This window comes from Bos mutus, chromosome 21 (assembly GCF_027580195.1).
Source record: "Bos mutus isolate GX-2022 chromosome 21, NWIPB_WYAK_1.1, whole genome shotgun sequence".
Classification (NCBI taxonomy): Eukaryota; Metazoa; Chordata; class Mammalia; order Artiodactyla; family Bovidae; genus Bos; species Bos mutus.
The window spans coordinates 11,915,726-11,935,304 of NC_091637.1; the positions used below are offsets into that span (position 1 = coordinate 11,915,726).

The 19,579-nt window shown below is 41.6% G+C and overlaps 1 protein-coding gene across 3 annotated transcripts in view; it reads right to left on the reverse strand.

Moving 5' to 3' along the window:
- Window positions 1–14,402: 14,402 nt before the first annotated feature.
- MCTP2 (multiple C2 and transmembrane domain containing 2) overlaps window positions 14,403–19,579 on the reverse strand; it is a 261,100-nt gene continuing 255,923 nt past the window's right edge. For all 3 annotated transcript variants that reach the window (XM_005891571.3, XM_070358172.1, XM_070358173.1), the window contains 2 exons: window positions 17,857–17,954; window positions 14,403–15,709 (listed from right to left, as the gene is read on the reverse strand). In XM_005891571.3, coding sequence (XP_005891633.1) covers window positions 15,641–15,709; window positions 17,857–17,954 — 167 coding nt within the window. In that variant the 3' untranslated portion in view covers window positions 14,403–15,640. The remainder of the gene's footprint in view (window positions 15,710–17,856; window positions 17,955–19,579) is intronic.

Consider the following 19,579-nt stretch of genomic DNA (forward strand, 5'->3'; position numbering starts at 1 on the left):
ATCACCAACTCAATGGACATGAATTTGAGCAAACTCTGGGAGATATTGGAGGACAGAGGAGCCCGGTGTGCTAAGAGTTGGGCGCGTCTTAGCAACAGAACAACAACAGGAAAATAAAGGGGAAACACTTGAATTTCTTATAAAAATTTTACTATTGAAGAGCCAAATAGGAGAATAAGGGATTCTGTCACTTGAAGTACAAGCTGATGAATATAGGAGAAACACTAGATGTAAAATATTTCCGTATGGTAGCCCTAATGAAGTAATGGATCTAGATTTATTCATTGCTAACATGATATGGCTCTTGATGGCAAAGTACAGCGGCACTATGAAATGACATCAGAAATCATCAAACCTTATTTTGTGTCAATCAATAGTAATACTATCAGCTAGGAAGTTCTGGGAGCTCTCACCTTGGCCCATGGTGGGTCCCCATAGACATTTCCAATGTGGTGGCTGGACCAGCCCTTGTGATTTTTATTTTCATTGCAAGATGCCTGCAGACATCAGGAACAACCATCAGGGAACTTTGAAATAAACAAGATTTATTACTCACAGTTCCTGGAGGGTACACAGCATGCTTGAGGCCATACGACAAAGTCATGGGGAAAGAGAGAAAAGAGAAAATGGATCTAGAAGTTCTGCGTTTAACGGGGTCAAGGGTGCGGTGTCTAGGGTTTTGATTTCACTATTTATTGGTGAATGCAAAACATAAGAGTGGGAATCAAAGTAGAAGGAAGGAAAATCAGTCACCAAAAAGGTCTGTTATCTGGGTCAACAAGGAATTTCTAGATGAAGAACTTCATGGGTGGGGTGGCCTGGCTCTTTACATAATGGTTAGTTGATAATGTGTCTATTCAAGAGCCATGTCTTTGAAGTGGGTGCATTTAATATCAGTCACTTAGATTACACCTTGACAATCAAAAAAAAAAAAAAAAAACCTAATTGTCAGGCCCTTATACTACAAACTATATCTGTGACCCCATGGACTATACAGTCCATGGAATTATCCAGGCCAGAATACTGGAGTGGGTATCATTTCCCTTCTCCAGGAGATCATCCCAACCCAGGGATCGAACCCAGGTCTCCCACATTGCAGGTGGATTCTTTACCAGCTGAGCCACAGGGGAAGCCCATATCTGAGAACATCTCTTTGCAATTACCATCTATAGAGAATGGGAGGACAGAGAACAAATTAAATGACACCATGAGGATGCAATCATCTAAATTCAGATGATCAGAAAAGTTATAGAGCAAAAGGTCAGTTTCTTTAACAAATTGAGAGAAAACATACAGATTGGAGACATACAAGCTTAAAAGTGATTTCAGAGACATATGAACAATGAAATGTATGAACTTACTTGGAATCTGATTCAAACTATAAATAAGAATGTTTACTGTAAAGCAATTAATACTAATATTATTCTTCATCTTGAACTCCCCAGCTTGCTTGTAGTACCAATCAAAGAAATAATTTCCCTTACTTTCAACTTTAATTTACACTAAAATATACAGGTTAATTAACATATTAATGTTGGCTGTTGCAAGTTACTTCAAATCTCTTTTTGGGAAAGGCCAGACATAGAGTATTAAGTAAACATTCAAAATAAACTAGGGGGTAGTCATAAGGTACACGTATGTATAGCTTAATAAATCCTTAATAAATACGGCCAAAAGTTTTCCAAAGTGAACCAATTTACACTTCTACTAGCAGAGGTTGATAGGAGCTAGGGAGAAATGGGAAGAGAAGCAAGACATTTGGGGCTCCAGGCTTGGGGAGGATGTGGATTTCAGAACTCCTAGGCAGTGAACCTACTGGGTAGCAGTTTGTACTCAGAAGTTTCTCTCAAATGCATGAGTCCCCACAGAGGAGGAAAGACAGAAAAGAGCAAGTGACAGCTCACACAGGAGGGGCCCCTCAGGACTTAGGTCCTAGTGGTGTAAAGATCAGAATATACCAGAGGGTCCCACATTTTGCCAGCCCCCCCTCCCCTCCAATATGCCAAACATTTGGCAATATCTAGAGACTTTTTCTGGTTTCCCACACCATACGGCATGTGGAATCTAAGTTCCCAATCAGGGATTGAAATTGCGCCCCCTTCAGTGGAAGAGCCAAGTCTTACCCACTAGACCACTGGAGACATTTTTGACTGTCAGATTTTAGCAGAGTTGGGACATACCATAGGCAACTCACTGTCACAAGCCAGGGATGCTGCTCAACATTATGTGTACACTCTGTAACCAAGAAGTATCTGGCCCCAAAGACCAACAGTGCCGAGTCTGAGAAATCCTGCATGTACCCCTGAGGGCAGTCATGCAAAGAGGCACAGGAGAGGCTTCTGGGGTGCCGGCAACGTCAACTTTCTTGACCTGGATGCTGGTTTCATAACGATATTCAGTTAGTAAAGATTCATCAAACTGCACCTTTGATATATGCACATTGAAAAGCAGAGACATTACTTTGCCAACAAAGGTCCGTCTAGTTAAGGCTGTGGTTTTTCCTGTGGTCATGTATGGATGTGAAAGTTGGACTGTGAAGAAGGCTGAGCCAAAGAATGGATGCTTTTGAACTGTGGTGTTGGAGAAGACTCTTGAGAGTCCCTTGGGCTGCAAGGAGATCCAACCAGTCCATTCTGAAGGAGATCAGCCCTGGGATTTCTTTGGAAGCAATGATGCTAAAGCTGAAACTCCAGTACTTTGGCCACCTCAAGTGAAGAGTTGACTCATTGGAAAAGTCTCTGATGCTGGGAGGGATTGGGGGCGGGAGGAGAAGGGGACGACAGAGGATGAGATGGCTGGATGGCATCACTGACTCGATGGACGTGAGTCTGAGTAAACTCCGGGAGTTGGTGATGGACAGGGAGGCCTGGCGTGCTGTGATTCATGGGGTCGCAAAGAGTTGAACATGACTGAGTGACTGAACTGAACTGATATATATATATATACATATATATATATATACACATACACACGTATGAGTAGGCTCAGTCGCTCAGTCGTGTCTAACTATTTGAAACCCTATGGACTATAGCCCGCCTGGCTACTCTGTCCATGGGATTCTCCAGGCAAGACTACTGGAGTGGGTTTCTATTTCCTCCTCTGGATAAGCACACACACACACATATACATAGGTATGTATCCTAATTTAATACAAGCATACAATATGTGCCTGACACTGATGAGTTTCTGTATTCTTTATTCAAAAACCCCATCATTTGGGTTTTATTATTTCTAATCTAGGAATGGAGAAATTGGGGCTCCAGGAAGATAAATGTGTTTCTCAGAGACATACAGTAAATTACCACCATAGTACCCAGCTGTGAACTTGAACTTCTCTCTTCCTAGCTCCAGGTCAATGAGATCACCCAAGCCAATAATAATCAAATGTTAATGAAAGGCAGTTGGAGGAAGCAAAGTGGTTTTCATTTGAATATAGTCCAAATCTGGTCTCAACCAACCCTCTGAGCTCCCTCCACTCCCATTTTAAATTGCCTGTTTTAGAATCTGTGAAATATTTGCTGCCTCTGAGTCAGAAAATGGACAGCTGTAAAAGAGAGAAAGAGAGCAAAAAACAGATTAAATAAGGTAGCAGTTGTATAGCTTATCAGGACGTTGGAAGAGAAGTGCAAAACGATAAAGTTTAAAACTCAATGGCAAGTTTGAAGAGAACATGTGCATCTCATTCATGTTCCCATAGGACTATGAATAATCGAAATCTAGGCTGAAATCTAAGGGTTAGGAGAAAAGGGGGCATAAATTATTAAAACGAATGAGACACTATTCATTTGGAAATCTTTCACAGGAACAGTCAATATGAATACTTGATAGAAATGGCCACCTTGACCAAGTTACCATTTATAAGAAACACAGGAAAGAGCTGTCAAGTAACCTTATCCTTCAAGTCAATAGTCCTAAAATGACCCAGACCTCAGAGCTTTCACCACTGCCCCCTCCTCCCAGCCTCCTAACCAGGACCTTTCAAAGTGGTTCATGTAATATCAAGAACTGAAGCACAGATCAAAACCCTAGGCCTAGACAGACCCTGTTAATTATGCAAAATATCTTTGTAATTGACTAAAACTATGATTTCTAAGTGCCTTGAATATCAATGACCATCAAGAAACAGTAGCTACTGGGATGTCTGTAATGACCCAGGGTTTTAAAAGCAAATTTACTACTATCAATTATGAAGCTTCAACTTGAGGATATTCAGTGAATGGAATTATCTGGAGAAGACCATGAGGTCTGTTTGCTATTTAAAATCAGTATAGAAGATTCAGTGGTATTTCACAAAGCTCCAATTTTAAGTTTAATTTGCTGAAAAAAAAAAAATACAGACTGATTAGTTAAAACCAATCACTTCTTAAGACCGTAATTGCGATAAATGCTCCTGGATCTAGTTTAAAAGAAGTGTCTGATCAACTGGACTGAAGGGATCAATGTTACATGCTAACCTGTTCAAACACCTTTATTAATGCTTTGGAAGAGAAAAGAATATTCAGCACAAACATTTCAGATGATTATAAAATGGACTATATACAGTACATTATATATATATATATATTTTTTTTTTTATGCATATATATAGTACTGTGTCTGACTCTTTGCGACCCCATGGACTGTAGCCTACCAGGCTCCTCCGTCCATGTAATTTTCCAGGCAAGAATACTGGAGTGGGTTGCCATTCCCTTCTCCAGGGGATCTTCCCAGCCTGGGGATTGAACCCAGGTCTCCCACATTGCAGACAGACACTTCACCTTCTGGGCCACCAAAGGAGGTGTATATAGTACAGACGATATGAAAAAGAAGAAATAGTAATTTTTATATGATAAGGTATTTTTTCCAAGTGAGTCATAAGCCAGGTAACACTTGATTGGGGTAAAAGTTGCTGTGCCAAAAGGTGTCAGTAAACATAGGCAAGGGTAAAACTTTCGGAGTTTGAGACGACAGGAACCTGTGTAATCTCCCCAAGTAAGCTCAGCTCCGTCCAGATGTGATGGTGTTGCCGGACTAAAGCACCTGTCCCTGACCATTCATGTCCAACCCTTTCTCCCATCAGAGGCGGTGCTCCCCACTTGTTATACCAGATTCTCGTCTAGCAACTTCCATGCTGGGTGCAGCCCCACATGCAATGTAAATAGCATATAGGTGATTCATGCCTCGACTGAAAAAAAAAAGTCTGCGGTCTCCCTTCAGTGTGCCAGGAATGTCCCACTGTTCTGTTAACTCTTCCTGGCTGGACTGCTTCTCTAAGTTGTGTGGGCCTTCTGGGGATAAAAATGCCCAAACAGAAGGAAACTCACCTCCAGCCTTTGCCGGGCAGATGCACACTGAGTCAGTTAGGGCAGCTGTTTACTATGCAGGCAAACAAATGATGTCATGTGTTTTCACTTTTCCAACCAGTTGTTTTGATCTAATAACGAAAATACATGGGTGATAGAAGCGTGCTGTTGTAATAAATTAAATGAATGGAAAACCAATTGAAATTTTAGGATTTTTCAGCCTATAAAACATTTCCCAGAGAAAACCTGGATCAGAAGTGAATGAGTCGGATTCTGGCAACGAGCAAGCTACTGATTTTGGGCTCCTAGAAAAACACTGCTGCACCCTGAGGTTTCAAACCAAGCAAGAGACAAACTTCCAATATTTTGCCCGAAAACACGATTCTTGGATTCTTAATTGGAATCTTTGGGTCAATTTTTAGAGATATGTAAAATTTCACAAATAAGTGTGACTATATGTGTGTACGTACATACATATTGAAGGAGTCCAGAATATACAATTGTGACACACAAATTATTTTGAGCTGAGAGCATTTGAAAATCAACAGATGAAATTTTTTCCTGAACTCCTTTATCTGACTAAAAGCAGAGACTCCCACAAAGAACTGAATTCTTTTAAATTCAGCCCAAGAGTACAGAGAAGGCAATGGCAACCCACCTACTCCAGTACTCTTGCCTGGAAAATCCCATGGACAGAGGAGCCTGGTAGGCTGCAGTCCATGGCGTCGGTGAGGGTCGGACACGACTGAGAGACTTCACTTTCAATTTTCACTTTCACTTTCACTTTTCACTTCCATGCATTGGAGAAGGAAATGGCAACCCACTCCAGTGTTGTTGCCTGGAGAATCCCAGGGACGGGGGAGCCTGGTGGGCTGCCGTCTATGGGGTCGCACAGAGTCGGACACGACTGAAGCGACTTAGCAGCAGCAGCCCAAGAGTAACATAGGAAGGTAGACTCTTATCACCAGGGACAACGGGAAGACACCTAGAGAGACATTGTCCCAAAACCATCCTGTCTCCCACCCCTCTCTTCTACTGAGGACCCATCTATTTTTCCTAAAAGTCACTAGTTTTCCATGTACTATCCCTTCTTCCCCCCTCTAACAAGTCATTTACCTTCCCATTTTACATGCCTTTCTCCTCCTTCCCTTCACCCCTTAAGATGGTGTTTAAGCCCCCAATTTTTTTTTCTTTTCATATTTTCTTAATTTATTTAAAAATTTATTTTTAATTGGAGGATAATAGCTTTACAAGATTGTGTTGATTTCTGCCATACATCAACTAGAATCAGCCCCATATGTCTCCTCCCTCCCTCCCTTCCACCCCTCTAGGTTGTCACAGAGCACCAGATTTGAGCTCCCTGCATCATATAGCAAATTCCCACTGGCTGTCTATTTTACATATGATAATGCATATGTTTCAATGCTACTCTCTCAATTCGTCCTACCCTCTCCTTCCCTGTGTCCACAAGTCTCTTCTTTATGTCTTAAGCCCAGACTCTAACTGCCCACTTTGAGACACATTTCTTTGTGATCTGCCTTTTGTGCACACATGGTTAAATTCTGTTCTTTCTCTTGTAAATCTGTTAGGTGAGTTTAATTTGTAGGCCTCCAACTATTGAGCAAAGAAGGTAAAGTTTTCCATTTCAACTATATATATATATATACACACACACATATATGTGCATATATATGTATATACACACACTCTCAACTGTATTATTGATTTCTATCTTCTATATATATCTGTCAATCATTCATCTCTCTTTCTTCCTATGGGAGAGAAGACACGTAGCCTTCCTATGGAACCAAAAAAAAAAAAAATTCCATCATCTTTTTTCTCATAAGCTTTAATATATAAAAGAGGAAGAAAAATGAATGATTCATATAAGAGATGTCCTAGGATGCCAGGCTCAAGGAACCTGAGTACAAGCTGTAAAGAGGTTAAAATTTGGGGAACACAGGATCCTGCAGTTTCATGGGTCAGTTTGCTTACCGACTCGATGGACATGAGTCTGAGTGAACTCCGGGAGTTGGTGATGGACAGGGAGGCCTGGCGTGCTGCGATTCATGGGGTCACAAAGAGTCAGACACGACTGAGCGACTGAACTGGACTGAACTAAACTTGCTCGTGTAAAGCGACTTTTTAATGATTCAGCATATGATCAGTTAGAAGCCGTTCTTAGTACTCCTGTTTATAAAGATTCAAAAAAAAATTGATGGTTGATTTAAGGTGAAATTGAATATTCAAAAGCAAAAAGATTAGGTAGAATAATCTTTGTCTTCTTTGGGTTTATTGTTCAAAAGGACTCTCAACTCTTAAACAATTTTAAAGGTTTATTGGAATAGGTTCTTTTTATGTTTAAAATATTTTAACAGTGATTGGCCTCAGCTTTTTTCATTGTAAATTAGGGATAAAATTGTCATGCTCCATTGTTTTTCTTTTCTTTTTAGGAAACATGTAGGAAATTACATTAGTCATAGCTCAGGGAATTTCACAAAATGAACAAAAAGTTCATGTAACGAGAGCTCAAAGCAAAGCAACTGACCAGTAGCATCATTCCAGGAGTCCATTCAGTCACTATGCCCATAGCTTTCTGACTTCTAACACCACAGAATGTATTTTCCCTGTTTTTGAACGTCATATAAATGAAATCATACGTTGCTTTTGTCTGTGCGTGTGTCTTGTTTTGCTCAACAAAATGTGAAATTTATCTATGTTGTTGCATGTAACATTATTATTTATTTCATTTATCTATGTATTCCATGTAGAGTCAGTCACAGACTACGATCAATTCAGAGATTGCATATGCATGTATATATATTTATACATACATATAGACTACATATGTATGTCTGCAGACTGTTTTTACTTTGGAATTATATAAATACTGCTGCTATGAGTATTTAAGGCATGTCTTTTATTAACAGGCACATGTCTACTGGTTGTACACCTAAGAGCAAAACTGGGGGAAAGGTCATAGGGTACGCATACAGTTAGCTTTAATAGATACTCCCAAATGGTTTTCCAAAGTAGTTGTACCAGTTGACTTTTCCATCCACCAGCAAGTATGAGAATTTTTTTCACATTCTTAACAACACTTAATATTGACTTTTCCATTTTAGTTATTCTATGTGCACTTGTATCATTTTGTGATTTCAATTTGCACTTGTCTAATAACTAATCATGTTGAGCACCTCTCTATATATTTGCTGGCCATTTAGATAGGCTCATTTACACAGTACCTGTTCAAGCCTCTTGCCCATTTTTCTACTGGGTTATCTGCCTTTTCATTGCAGATCTTTATGTGCTCTGGACGAGAATCCTTTGTCAGATTACAGGTAGAGTTTGCACATCTCCTCCCACTTTGTGGCTTATCTTTGCACTCAATCACATTTTTTGAGGAAAAGATTAATTGTAATGATCAACAGTTTAACAGTATTTTCCCTTTATGATTAGCATCTCATCTCCAGTTGAAGAAATTTTTGCATATCACCTAGATGTGAAAATATTTTCCTACATCTTTTTCTGAAATCTTTATTTTGCCATCCACTTTTGGCTCAGATGATAAAGTGTCTGCCTACAATGTGGGAGACCCGGGTTCAATCCCTGTGTTGGGAAGATCCCCTGGAGAAGGAAATGGCAACCCACTCCAGTATTTCTGCCTGGAAAATCCCATGGACAGAGGAGCCTGGTAGGCTATAGTCCATGGGGTTGCAAAGAGTTGGACATGACTGAGCGACTTCACTCACTTTGGATCTGCAAACTCATATGGAATTGATTCTTATAAATTGTATAAGGGAGAGATCAAGATTCATTTTATCCACATGGAAGCTAAAATGACCCAGTATCATTTTTCAAAAAGGTCTTTTCCCTACGCACTGCAAATATGTTACCTTTGACATAAATTAGGTCACAGGTTACCAGATATGTGTGGGTCTACTTCTCGTCTTTTCTACTTTGATCTACTTGTCTACCTTTGTGCCAACACCACATTGTCCTAGTTACAATGGCTTTGTAATACATCTGGACATCTGCTAGAGTTATTACCTGTAAGATTGCTTTGAATATTCTTGAACTCTCACATTTCTATATACATTTTGTAGTCAGTGGGTTAATTCCTGCAAAAATTTTTTTTTCTAATATTTATCAGGCTTATATTCAATCTATTGACATCTTAATATATTGAACTTTTAACCCATGAATCCCTTCATTTATCTTCCACCCCTCAATTTTTTTTTTCAGTGTAAAAGGCCTATATATCTTGCACAATTTTACATTTATGTACATAAGGGATTTTGGTCATTTTCCATTCTTGTATCATCTTGTGTTAGGGGATGACGAGTATATCAGCCTCATAAAATGTGTAGAAAAGTGTAATCTTTTTTGTTATTTTCTAAAACAGTTTACAGAAGATTGGTGGTGTTTTTTTTTTAAAGTAAGTATTTAGAAGCATATAGTAGTTGCTTTTTAAAAATTATTAAATGGGCTATTACATCTAAAGCACTTAGAAAGTATCTGGCAGTTGATAAGTGCTATAAAATGTTAACAATTCTGATGTGCTTGACCATCCATTTTCCCCATGTAAATCATTACATTAAAATGCCAGAACAGAATGGCAGGTTTTATACAAGGAGACCTATATAAAGAGGTAATGTGCTTTAAGCCATTCTTTAGAAGTCACCCTTGACTTCTACTCAATTATCAATTGACTACTCATAATATTTTCAGAGAATATTCTATTTCAATTTTTCAGCCATTTTTTTGCTATAAGAGCTAGATTAATGGCTTAAAAGCTCCATATTCAGAAAACTAAGATCATGGCATCTGGTCCCATCACTTCATGGGAAATAGATGGGGAAACAGTGTCAGACTATTTCTGGGGGCTCCAAAATCACAGCAGATGGTGACTGCAGCCATGAAATTAAAAGACGCTTACTCCTTGGAAGGAAAGTTATGACCAACCTAGATAGCATATTGAAAAGCAGAGATATTACTTTGCCAACAAAGGCCTGTCTAGTCAAGGCTATGGTTTTTTCAGTAGTATTGCTTGGATGTGAGAGTTGGACTGTGAAGAAAGCTGAGCACCGAAGAATTGATGCTTGTTTTGAACTGTGGTGTTGGAGAAGACTCTTGAGAGTCCCTTGGACTGCAAGGAGATCCAACCAGTCCATTCTGAAGGTGATCAGTCCTGGGTGTTCTTTGGAAGGAATGATGCTAAAGCTGAAACTCCAGTACTTTGGCCACCTCATGCAAAGAGTTGACCCATTGGAAAAGACTCTGATGCTGTGAGGGATTGGAGACAGAAGAAGGGGATGACAGAGGATGAGATGGCTGGATGGCATCACCGACTCGATGGACATGAGTTTGAGTGAACTCCGGGAGTTGGTGATGGACAGGGAGGCCTGGCGTGCTGTGATTCATGGGGTCGCAAAGAACCGGACATGACTGAGCGACGGAACTGAACTGAATACTACATAAAGAAGAGGTGGGTTTTGACAGAACATAATTTTAAATAATGAATATAGTCAACTTCGGAGAAGGCAATGGCACCCCACTCCAGTACTCTTCCCTGGAAAATCCCATGGATGGAGGAGCCCGGTGGGCTGCAGTCCATGGGGTCGCTAAGAGTCGGACACGACTGAGCAACTTCACTTTCACTTTTCACTTTCAAGTATTGGAGAAGGAAATGGCAACCCACTCCAGTGTTCCTGCCTGGAGAATCCCAGGGACGGGGAGCCTGGTGGGCTGCCATCTATGGGGTCACACAGAGTCGGTCACGACTGAAGTGACTTAGCATAGCATAGCATAGCATAGTCAACTTCAGGGCTTCCCAGTCTCGATGGCAAAGAACCCACCTGCCAATGCAGGTGATACAGGTTTGATCATGGGTTGAGAAGATCCCCTGCAGAAGGAAATGGCAACCCACTCCAGTATTCTTGGCTGGGAAATCCCATGGATAGAAGAGCCTGGTGGGCTACCGTTTATGGGGCCGCAAAGGAGTCGGACATAACTTAGCAACTAAGCAACAACATAATCAACTTCATCTCGTGCTCATGAGGAATTTTTTGTAGCTGATGCATATACACTAAGTTCATGACACATGCAATTTTTTTTCTTATTACAGTCTTCCTGTAAACTTCCTTTCATTCCCAATCTCTATTCTCTCTCCCTTTCTTGCAGTGAAACTTTCAGAGTTACCTCCATTCAGTCTCCATATCCAGACATCCACGCATGTTAATCCCTATCTGGTATCTCCTCCTACTACTCCACTGAAAAGACTCATTGCAAAGGTCCTCTCAACTACCACGTCATTTTAAGCTCATTATTCTGTCCTCAACCTACAGGATCTCAGTGGTATTCAGCACTATGGACCACGTCTGCTTTCTGGAAACATGCTCTCACCTCATATTCAATGACAATGTGCTCACTGCTTACCTATTTAATTCTATTCTATTTACAGTCTTTGCTAACTAAAGATTATATATATGTGACTATGAGTGTTGAGTTCAATCTCCTGAAGCATGTAACTTCATTTTCTATGACTGCTGGTCCTTAAATGTACCTCAAGTACCATGCATTTCTTCTTTTAGGTCCATTTTCATGTATCCAGTCACCCCTTAGACATTGCCATTTGGAGGCTTCTCAAGCATCTCAAATTCAACACTGTCTAGCACTGGGCTCCTGCAGTTCCTTCCCTGGCTGCTCTTGTAATTCTTTCTTGGTCAAAGGCAAGACCATCTTCTTAGATCCAGAGACAAGAGGACCAAGCACCATCCTTGATCTACCTACTCTCTCCCTCACCCCATAGTCAAGAAACTGTGAAATCCTGCTCACTTTAATCTCTTCTCTCCAATTTCACTTATGTATTTTTCTTTTTCTGGTACTGTCATTTGAAAGTCCAGCGTACCATCAGCTTATACACAGCCCTGCAACTGGCACTTCTCTGGGCATTCATATTTACTAATGTACCCACTACAGCCAGAATGCTCTTCTTAAAAGTTGAATCTGAGAATGTAATGCCATGATACTGCTTAAAAATATCCGTTTAATGTCTGGCTCTACTAAGGGAAGGTTCTCTGTTTCATTCAAGTGTATCATCAGCATTCAATGTTTGTTCAATGATAAGAGTCAAAAATTGAGCTTAAGAAGAGAACCAAGAGAGCTTTGATTCATCTACAAATAAACATTATATTTCCCATTGACACGGAGGTAAGGACTTCTCCAAATATAAGACATTACTTAATTTAAAAGCTTATAATTAACACAGCCAGAGTTTATAAATAATGTCATAATCTGTGTACTTAATGCAAGAAATTATTTCCTGGGATAGACCACACTAAATTATCCAGCTCAGCCCCCTGAGAATCACACATGAAAGGGCAGAGAAACAATAGGTCTCTATAACCTGATCTGTTAATCATGTATTTTCTAAGTGTCTATTAGGTGCCAGGTAGGATGGGCTACCCAGTAGAGGAAGGCGGGAGTTAAGGTCCCTGGTAATTAGGAGTCATGGCAGAATACAGCAGATGCCAGAAACACGTAAGACGAGGGGGTGTGAATAAGAACGGTGGCCTCTAACACAGCCAAGAAACTAATAATAAAGCATATGTGGGCACGGGACTTTTGAATGTTTTGAAGGCAGGTAGAATTAATCCGATAGAAACTGGGGAGAAAGTATTTCAAGGGAAAATACTAGTCTGAATGAAGACTGACCTGGCGTAAAGTAATTGGCACAGTTACCTTGACTTGTGAGAGCTTACAGAGGCCTCAGATTGGGCAGAGGTTTGGGTGGTTGTGATCAGAAATGGACAAGATAACTTGCCAACACTAGATCTACCAGATTGTATAGGTTGGGAGACAGGAAAAACGCATGAGGACTGAAAAAAAAAAGATGCCAAGAAAGATGCCCTGGAGAAGGAAATGGCAACCCACTCCAGTATTCTTGCCTGGGAAAACCCATGGGCAGCAGAGCCTGGAGGGTTATGGTCCATGGGCTTGCAAAAGAGTCGAATACAACTTAGATCTCAGCAACAAGGGGCCTCCCAACCTATAGGATGCCTGTGCCAGTAACGGAAATAACAAAGCTAGTAGGAGGTTGTGGAGTTCGGGGTCCTGAACACATGAATAATGCTAAATTCCTGACCTGCTGAGGAAGAGATGCCCGTTAAGACATCCAGGCAGGGCAGGGGATGGGCTTGTGAGCTCGAGCTTCTCAATGGGCTTGAGAAGAGAACCAGGAGAGTTTGGTTGGGCTTTCAACATTCCTACTAAATTATGTTTAATTATCACATGATGAAACCATAACCCATAAATCTTATCTACAAAGCATCCCCAAATCTTTCATATGTCATTTGACTACTTGTATGAATCTTAACATTTCACTTGCAGATAACATTCATTTTTAGCATCCCATTACTAATCAATTAACAATTGTTTTCCATACAAAGTTATTAAAGGTTGATTCTGTCCTTGCTTTTGCATCTCAGCTGCTATTTGTGTCCTAAACTCAATGCTGAAAATTCCAATCGGACTACAGAAGAAATAAGTCTAACTAATGACGCCTTCTTTTCGGGCGAATTATTTCATTTTGAGATTCTATAGAAAAGAGCAACAATAAAGTATTGGTTCCACTTTTGAATAAATAAGGGGTTATTTTGCTGCTGAAAGTTTTCATTCAAATGACTGATCAGATCTCACGTGTCTGTTTAAAAACGTCTGACTTAGGTCATTACAAAATGACAGACTGTGATACACTGGGTGGTAGTTGGGAGTGAGACAATGAGGCATTGTTTACACAGAAGATTGAGTAACTGGTTTCACAAAAGAGGTTCTTGGATATCTATTGTATGTACAACTCAGAGATTTACTGGAGCTTTTATAATTTCTGCAAGGTTCTTTTTCAGCCAGCTTCATTAACTTGAAGTAAATCAAATCATGCAGAAATCTGGCTCAGCGAGAAAGCAACCCAGGAAGATAGAGTATGAAGAAAAACAGACACGGGATGATAAGGTTTAGAATCTTTGGCATTTTTCATAAACATTTTGTTTGAAGATTATTAAATTACAACCCAGAGAGAGAAAAAAAAAAAACACACAGTAAAACTCACTATTGAATCGGATCTTTTTACTTCAATTTTTCTTTACAATACATATATTTATAGATATATACATATAAAACTGCACATACAAAGTATGTGTCAACAAAATATAGTCTTTACAACTTAAATATCATTTGAACAGAAAGATATTTGCATTCATTTTATATATGCACAAAAACTGGGATATTTACTTGGAGGAGGTTACAGCGAAATGGTAAAGTATATACTCAAAAAGACTTTGGGGATTGTACCTTTCTAGGAATGGGGTTCTGAGATACATGTTTTTATTATGTGTAGCTTATTTTGCTTAGGAACAAAAGATCCACGTGGACTGCTACAGCATTTTTACTTTCTTAAAAGTGCAGGCAAGTGATTCATTCAGATAAGCAGCCACATTCACTGGTCCCTTGCTCCTCAGTCTATCTTTCTAAATACTCTCAGAATTCACTCATTCACCCCCTCCCCCTCTTTCTCAAGCTATACTACTGAGATTACATTTGGGAAATAAGCAAAAAGTAACATCAGAAGAAATGGCTATTTGAAGCACCCAAATGTTTTCACTGAGTCCTTCACGTTTTGGGCGAATGATCTCTCCGAACTTTCTAGAGCATCCATTGCCAGCAGTGGTCCAGAAGGCAGGCTGGCATCCAGCACCAAGCAGCTTACTGAAATTTTACATCTAGGTCTTTACTTGTTATGGCTGAAAGATCCCCAAAGAACTGGGATGATCCAGGTAATAATTCAAAAAAAAATCTATTTATAATATACATTATTTGGGTAGATGGTGGCTATCAAGGACTTGTTAACTCAGAGGGGGAAAAAAAAAAGCAATCATCTGAAAGGAGAATGGGGGTGCGAGCGAATGTAACTGAATCTTGATGCGAAACTGTTAGAGATGTGAAAACAAGTTCAAAGTCACGCTTGCATCCAAGTGGCATCCTGGCTGTTCTTAAGGAGGGTGCTGAGACCCCTGGAAGCTTGCTTTAGTCTCTTGTTAGAAGAAGGGATGTTAGTCTTTTACAGCCTCTGGAGTGTTTCCTTTCACTGGGCTGACTCCAGATGCAAAGTTGATTACCCCTGCACACGGATGTGCCCATGGGCACGTGCATCTATGCCATGAAGACGGGGAGGGTAAAGACAGGGCTCAACACGGCACACGTTTCAGAAAGACACCACGGCTACCACCGAACAGCAGAGAACACCAGTCTCGTCAGCCCAGCACTCCGTCGGCTGCTGGTGTCCAGAGTCAGGGTGTGTCCTAGAGCGCGCCGCGCTTCTTCCGAACGGGGCTCTGGCTACTGCCCGGCTTCAGCTCCGCGTACTGCACCTGTGAAAACAGACAGACGTGACGCTGGCGGGTAGGTAACCCTAGCTCACCACAGCGTGTTAATGGCTCCCCGAGGACACCGCACAGCAAAGGAAGGAAGGTTCAAAGGTAATGAATCATTTTCTAAACACAGGAACATGGAGGGATTAATTGCAGGAAGGATTTGAAGAGTCATGCATCATTTCTTGAAACCAAAATATTAAAAGCAGATTTTTCTAATGAGATGCATGGGTTTCTACCTGCTCTCAGGGCACTGCTAGATTTCAGTTCTCTGTGTGCCCGTGTTCGACCAGGAAAGGGGTTGATAACGGCCCCTTGGGAATGTTTATCTTAGTATATGATACAGCAACTTACTACAAATTATTCATTTAAAAGTATCTAAAATCTTGGGGAGAAAAAACTTCTGCCAATTATATCCATTTCTTTTGCCAGAGAGGGAAAGAATGTTGAAATGGATACCAGCCCCAGACTAATAAAGATTTCTCTTAAAAATGGATTTCATTTACAGTATAATGGCTAAAACATCTGCGACAAACATGTGCACGTGGGGAGTCCCCAGTGGCAAACTGCCTATTGTGTTAATAGCAAGTGTTCTTGGAGATACACGCAGATCTCACTAGCTTCCTGGGCACTTCCCTCGAATGCTCTTTTGTTGTATCCTCAGTCTTCATGCCAACGCCAACTGGATGACCTCGCTGAGGGCTGGTCCCCAAACTGTGCATAGACAGCCCTTAGGGGGGCCTTGCTGGGAACTTCCTTTCTTCAAGGACGCAGGCACAAACACACGGTGTGACCCAAGTGAGGCTACGTTGCAATCACATGGTTTTGGTGTGCGGGCTCGGATAGGCTGACTGTGGAATGGCTTTGTGTAAAGTATTGTATCACAGACCACATGTGCTCACTATTTTGAGTATTTGTGCCAAATTCCCCAAGGACATCCTACCCCATCACATAAGCTGAGCTTGGTGGAAAGCAGATACGTGAAAAAGGCATGCTTTCCTTAGAGCTGTTTTGTGAAGGTCCCCCAGGGGATGATATGCCTGTCAATCTTCAAGGCACAACAAACAGGGGCCAAGTTCCTATTTCACAATCCTGTAATGTAATGTTAACCAGTAAATTCATATTAATATATTTTAATAGATAATTATATCATTAAATGGTTAAAGGAAAAAAAATAAAAAAAGCAACACAGAGTCTATTTTAATAAAGGGGAAAGAAACTCTCCGAGGCCTGTCAACCCTACATCTCTGCACTCCACCCAGAGGTGCTGGGAAATGAATTATGGTACTGCAGCCTGAGGATGGAATTGATGTTTGATTCTCTCACATAATAACAGATCGCCTCTTTGATCGTCCTGATGGTATTTCATGCCACTGTCTCCCCAACTACCTATTCTATGACCTCTGTTCTCCACTAGAAAGATCTATACCTGTGCCTGCCCTCCCCTCCTCTGGGTTACCACCAGCCTGATGCCTGAATGAGGCTGCTCTACAGACTTTCTGGTGCTGTTGTCTTGCTTCATCTCTACATATCCACAGAAACGGGACTAAGGGACCATCACCCGTGAGTAATGCTTCTGATTAATCTCAAATTATCGCACGCCGTCTCTGCCTTTATGTGTACTAGAGTAAGTGGGAGCTCTGTCCTCAGCATCTCTTAAGTCTTCAGACAGGAGGGGAGAGGGGGGAGGCCCGGGAGAGATAATGGGGCAAAGAAGGATCAAAAGAATACTCCTCTTGTCCCCTACTTCCTGGAGAATGCCTGCCATCCGGAAGAGGAGGAAAACGCGCAAGCCTCCCCCCGCTCTGGGTTTCCTGTGTTCCCACTTGCTGAGCCCATCTGACCCTCTTTGAGGAGACAAACAGTCAGAAAAAGGACAAACCTCCCCGCACTGCAGCCTCGCAGTGTGAGTTCCAGATCATTCTTAAGTAGCTCTTTTTCAGGATAATTTTCCCCCATCATCTCATGCTTTGGACAAAGGTTTTGATGGCCACCTCTCTGCCAGCCAGGCCTCTTGAAGGCTTTTCTGATTCATTATCTCAGTGCCTCACACAAGCACAGCCCCCTACTCTCTGGCTCAGGGGCGGGGTGGGCAGGCCAGACTTTGGGGTTGGGGCCCCAGTTGGTGGTGGCTGTTCATTACATACCTTTTGAACATCAGATGGTACCCTGGAGAGGAAGTCCAGAAGCTCGTTATTGTCAATGGCATAGGGGTTTCGAAGCTTCTTAGTGAATTTGTTTATGCCTGGAAAATAACATATCAGGAGATCTCTTTGTCTGTTGATCTCTCTCCATTTGTCTACCCATCTTTAAAAACTCACCCAACTGGGGGACGAGAAGCATTCACAAGTACAAATTAGTGTGAAAATAATCACTGGATCTCAAGTCATGCACCCGTTGCTGTCATGTGGAATCATTCAGAAATGTCTTTTCTTGGAGGGGGAAGGCGGGGATCGTTGGAGAGGGGCTGTGCCTTCTTCAGCTGTGAAAATCCCATTACAGTCCCAGCAGCAGGGCGGCAGAAACACACACTAAAACTGTGGAGCTCATTGGTTTTTTTGGACAATGCTGATTAACAGCCTCCTCGCCTAGGAAAACGAATGTCCCAGATGGGAAAAGGCCTTCATTAGCCCAAACAAGTCTCTGCTTGGGAGCTGAGGACCAGAGGCAGCAGTGGGAGCTGGAGGGCGGGAGTTGTTTTTTTTGTTGTTGTTAAAAAGAACCCGCAAGAAATCTATCTCCCCCCTTCCAACTCATTTTCACAGGTTTTCCTTCTCTCGCTGCAGAACAGAACTTGACATGTTGGTCGTACTTTGATGCTGCAGAAAACTGTGAAAAGTTATTATTGGAAAATTATCTTACTCTGGTTGCTAGCTTAATTTATGGATCACAGTGCTGGTGTGTGGGTTTGGCTAGGCCATGGAGTCATGCTGATTCAGGACAATGGTAATTAGAAGGGGATGAGATGTTTAAATCACCAACTCAATGCACATGAGTTTGGGTAAACTCTGGGAGTTGGTGATGGACACAGGGAGGCCTGGCATGCTGCAGTCCATGGGGTCGCAAAGAGTAGGGGACAACTAAGCGACTGAACTGAAACGTTTAAGCTGTCCTTGGTGGGGGCACCTGGGCGTGTCCAGGACAAGCTCTGCCCAGAGTTCCCTCCCCAGAGGGAGGCACCTCTCCACCAGCTTGGTCTCCTACTCTGCTCCTCGGAGCTCTTTCGAGGAGTAGGGGTGTGCCTATATAGCTCATGTACTGTGATCTTTTCACCAAGTGTCAACTGCATTTTGTGCTGTGTTTTAAAAGCAGAAAGACAAGGTGGCCTCCTGAAGTCTGGCTACAGAGTGCTTGCTTATCAAGGACCGTAACTAAAGTCCTCGTCAGCCCCCACAATGCTGAGTGCTCCTGTGTGTTCTCCCACTGGTGCCTATGCCGAAGTCAAGGTAAGATTTATCTATTCAACAGTCCACAACACAGGAAAGGCTTGACATTTCGCTTCTTTCATTAAATATTACTTTGCTTTCATCTAAGAACTGGACTTTCTGTGTGCCATTATTCCTGACACAATGCCGAAGTCCTGGTGGTTTCTTTAAGAGGGTCAGATTTACATCCACGTGGCAAATGGAAGCCAGACATGTTCCTAAGTCAAGGGTGGCTTGTTGCCTGGGCCGGGGAAGACCTCCTGCGAATAACCCACTTTTTCTCAAGTCAAAGCCTCGCTGTGCCTTCCTTTTTTCTCTGCCCCCACAGCCAGCTCCGTGTTTCTAGCTAAAATTTCCCCCAGTGTTCCTTTAAAATGCTCTCCACTGTGTTATTCTAAAGACATTTAATTGTAGCACGGGCTTCTTGGCAAAAGAAAACAGACAA